This window comes from Camellia sinensis, chromosome 14 (assembly GCF_055761805.1).
Source record: "Camellia sinensis isolate YWXY chromosome 14, ASM5576180v1, whole genome shotgun sequence".
NCBI lineage: Eukaryota > Viridiplantae > Streptophyta > Magnoliopsida > Ericales > Theaceae > Camellia > Camellia sinensis.
The window spans coordinates 102,091,089-102,095,671 of record NC_138974.1 but is presented as its reverse complement, the minus strand read 5'-3'; the positions used below and the strand labels follow the sequence as shown (position 1 = coordinate 102,095,671).

Genomic DNA, 4,583 nt, shown 5'->3' with positions numbered 1-4,583 from the left:
TTGGTGACCTTGTCATTTGCACAATTTTAGGACCCAATAACTTTCTGTCTCCAACCTCCGTCCAGTATATAGGCAATTGACATTTCTTGTCATACACTGCTTCATACGGTGCCATCCCCATCCCGATGCTCGCTTGGCAACTATTATTTTAGGGAAATTCCACTAACAGTAGATGTTCATCCCAATTACCTTTAAGGTCTAGCACGCATACTCGCAATATGTCTTCTAACATCTGAGTTATTCTTTTGGATTGATTATCAGTTTGCAGATGATAAGCGGTGCTAAACTTCAGTGTTGTTCCCAAGGCTGTTTGTAACCTTTTCCAAAATTGAGATGCAAAGCAACGATCTCAATCCGACACAATTGACATCGGGGCACCATGCAATCGAATTATCTCCTTGGTATATAAAGTGGCAAATTAATTAAGCAGATATGTGTCTCTGATAGGTAGAAAATGTGTCGACTTCGTTAACCGATCTCTATAACCCATATCACATCGTACTTTAAAGATGATTACGGTAATCCGATCACAAAATCCATGCCGATGTGTTCCTATTTCCATTTAAGGATAGGAAGTGGTTGCAGTAGCCCTGCAGGTCTCTGATGCTCTACCTTAACTCATTGACATTGAAAACAATTGGACACATGGCTTACTATGTCCCTTTTCATTCTTGACCACCAATAATGCTTTTTTAGATCATGGTACATCTTCGTATTCCCAAGATGAGTTGCGAATCTCGAGCTATGGGCTTCAACCAATATCTTCTTTTTGATTTTTGGAATGTCGGGTACACAAATTCAATTTTGAAACTTCAGCATCTCATTGCACATAGTGAAATCAGAATTAGGCGTACTTCCTTGCTCATCGTATCTTTTCTTCAAAAGTGGGTCCTCACATTGACGTGCCTTAATCTCATCGATTATCGTGGGTTCTACAATTACATTAGCGAGTAATCCATCAGTCTTGTAGGGAACCAACTCCAAATCTAGTTTTGCAGTTCTCGTGTAAGCGGTTTCTTGTCGATAAGAATGTACGCCAAACTTCTAGTAGTCTTCCGACTCAACGTATCTGCTACCACGTTAGCCTTGCTTGGGTGATGTTGAATCTTCACATTGTAATCTTTCATAAATTCTAACCATCGTCTTTGCCTCACGTTTAGTTCCTTATGTGTAAACAGATACATATGACTATTATGGTCGGTGTAAATTTTGTATATTACTTTGTAGAGGTAATGTTGCCAAAATTTGAAAGCGAATATTACCGTAGCCAATTCTAGATCATAAGTTGGGTAGCTCTACTCATGATTCTTAAATTGTTTTGAAGCGTGCGCAGTAACATTCCCATCTTGCATGAAAATGCAACCCAATCCATTATGTGAGGCATCGCTGTAATTACAAATCCATTAATTCCAGTAGGGAATGCTAGTATAGGAGTTGATACCAGTCTACTTTTTAACTCCTGGAAGCAACATTTTCGTTTGTTGGTCCACTCAAACGGAATATTTTTTTGGGTCAATTGACTCAATGGTGACTCAATCTTTGAGAAATCCTAAATGAAATGTCGGTAATATCCTGCCAATCCCAGGAAACTTCAAGCCTTAGATACATTAGTAGGTCGCGACTAATCCATGATTGCTGTAATATTTTGTAGATCAACAGATATGCCATCCTTGTCAATGACATGGCCGAGGAAGTGTACACTAACGAGCCAGAATTCGCATTTATTCAACTTGGCATAAAAGTTTATGATCACATAGCGTTTGTAGAGCTGATCTCAAGTGTTGCCCATGGTCTTCCGGTGTTTTAGAGTACATGAAGATGTCATTGATGAAAACAATTGCAAATTCATCGAGATGGGATTTGAACACTCGATTGATGAGGTCCATAAAAGTCGCTGGAGTGTTCGTAACATGTTCTGAAGGCAGTTTTCTCAATGATTCCTGCTTTGACCTTTACCTGATGATAACTAGACCGCAAGTTAAACTTTGAAAATACTTGAGTGCCTTGAAGATGATTAAATAAGTCATCGATTCGTGGTAACTAGTATTGATTCTGGATAGTGACTTTGTTCAATTCCCAATAATCGATACACAATCTCATTGTACCATCATTTTTCTTCACGAACAATACCGGAGCTCCCCATGGTGAGGTACTTGGTCGTACGAAACCTTTGTCAAGCAATTCCTGAAGTTGTGTCTTCAACTCTTTCAATTCCACAATCGACATACGATAAGAAGTTTTCGATATCAATTGCGTACTGGATTGAATTTCAATGATGAATTCAACTTCTTCGGTCAACCAAGGTACCAGGTAAATCTTCAGGAAAAACATCAGGAAATTCTCGGACTACAAGTTTTGAATTGAGTGTTGGTTTCACTTGCTGAGTATCGACCACATAACAGATATACCCATAACAACCTTTTCTCACAAGTCGTTGGGCTGACATAGAGGATATTAAACATGGAGGGGTAGAAACTTCAGTTCCATCATAAACAAGTTCACGTTGGTTTGATAATCGAAGAAAGATCTTTTTGGTCATATGATCAATAGAGGCATGGTTGGTAGCTAGCCAATCCATTCCGAAGATTACATCAAAATTACTGATGTGGAGTGGAATCAAATCCACATATAAAATTTCACCTTTTAGGGATATAGCACAGGACTTATAGACAACAGTACTAAGTACAGAACCACCAGACGGGAAAAACACAGATAAAGCATATCCTAAGGACTCAGGAGTTGGTGTTAAATTAAGAGTAAAGTATGGAGCAACAAAAGAATGACTTGATCCAGAATCAATGAGAATATAGGCTGAATGTCCACATATAGAAAGCGTACCTGACACAATGTTTTCCGTAACATCGAGGTTTCTAGGCACCAAAGCAAAAGCTTTCCCTTGACGTTTTTGTTCTTTTTTATCTATTCTAGTTTTCTGGATTGATTTGGGGATACTCATCAATTTTGGACAATCTCTCACCACCTGACCAATTTGACCACATCTGAAACATGCCCCCGTCATTTGATGGCCTATCTCTGATGAGCATTTCCACATGTTAGACAGTTAGAGATGGTGCTACCTCTGGTGATAGTAATGCCTTGGTTGGTGTAGATACCCATTTTTGACCGCCCTTAAGATTTGGTCACCTCAGTTTAATCACCCGATGATGAAATACTACACTGTACATACGCTCAATTTTCTCAGCAAACAGTTTCGGTTCTCGAGTTTCAGAGCCTAGAACCTTGCGCCATCTTAGGACCAAAACCTTTTTTTTTTTTTTTAAGCCTGACCACCCAGAGGCCAGCAGGTGGCCGGCTAGCTAGAATTTAGTGGTCGGCTGTCCCCTAGCTGGCCGACTGTCTATGTTTCTCGGCTGGTAGATATTTTGCTACCAGTTGTCCTCCCATGTACATGCACTGCACCAGCTGTTTCTATACAACTGTGTTCGATAGAGGCACTAATTTTTCTATATATACATGACCACCTCTCTTGAAATTAAGTTAGAAAAAATTCCATACGCTCAAAAACTCTCTCTCTTCTCTCTCTCTCTCTCTCTCTCTCTCTCTCTCTCTATATATATATATATATATATATATCTTACAACACACATACACCTTACCTATACTTCCTTAACCAATATTTTAGCTCTCCTTGCTAAGATTGTTAAGTCTAAATTTCAGCTCTTGAGGGTACTTACTTGTGAGTTTGTGAATCAAAGAGTTACTTATTTTCAAGTGGTATAACTTGTACCATCCTTACACTACTTCTTCCTACTCTTTTCTTGCTGACTTCATACTATTTTTACACTATTTTTATGGGCTTAAACTTGTGGCTTGAAGCTATTAAAGGTAGAGGGGTTAACCACCCTTCTTTGAACCTCGTTCACCAAGCGTTTGCCCTTGTGTTTCCCACTTCTTTCTCAACTTTTTTCCAACTTTTATCACTGTTTTTTAGAGTTTTTTAGAGGCTAAAAAATGTTGTTTTTAAGTCCCAAAAATGGAGGGGTTGGCCACCCCTCCTTATGCTTGTTTATTAGCTTTATTTCTCTATTATTTTAGTTCACCTTTTCTAGCTTTTTCATACTAATTCTAGTGCTGTTTTTGTGAGTTTTAGGACTATTTTAATGTGTTTACTTCATTCATGCCTTGTGTAGTATGCTTGTAATGTTTTAGTCCTCATAGGTTTGATTGTTTAGGCCTTAGACACCAACCTATTTGAATTGATAGCTTTTATTTTATGCTTTCCATACTTGTGTTCACACTTGCAATAACCATCTCTGCACTCTCCCTCCTTTCTTGGTTTTCTTTGTTTGAGAGTCGTTTCAAACAAGTGTTATTTAAGGCATGCAAAAGAGACCCTTCCATGCTTAATGGTTTAATCTCTTCGGAGGTTCATTATCAAGGCATTACATCTCTCTTATGTCAAGGACAACTTTTTTTTTTTGACACTTCCCTCCATTTAGTGGACTTAATTCTCACTTTTGGACCAAATGATTAAAGAATGGAAAGGTAATTAAAAGAAGGTAATAAAATTGGACAAATGGTAACAAGAGCAATAAAATCAACTCGGGTTCAATCGGATATTA

The 4,583-nt window shown here is 38.3% G+C and overlaps 1 protein-coding gene across 1 annotated transcript; it reads right to left on the bottom strand.

Annotated features, from left to right (window-relative positions):
• Positions 1-2,281: 2,281 nt before the first annotated feature.
• LOC145807214 (uncharacterized) lies at positions 2,282-3,052 on the bottom strand. Its single transcript, XM_082905158.1, has one exon. The coding sequence runs from the start codon at positions 3,050-3,052 to the stop codon at positions 2,282-2,284; it is 771 nt and encodes a 256-aa protein (XP_082761284.1).
• Between the last annotated feature and the right edge of the window lie 1,531 nt (positions 3,053-4,583).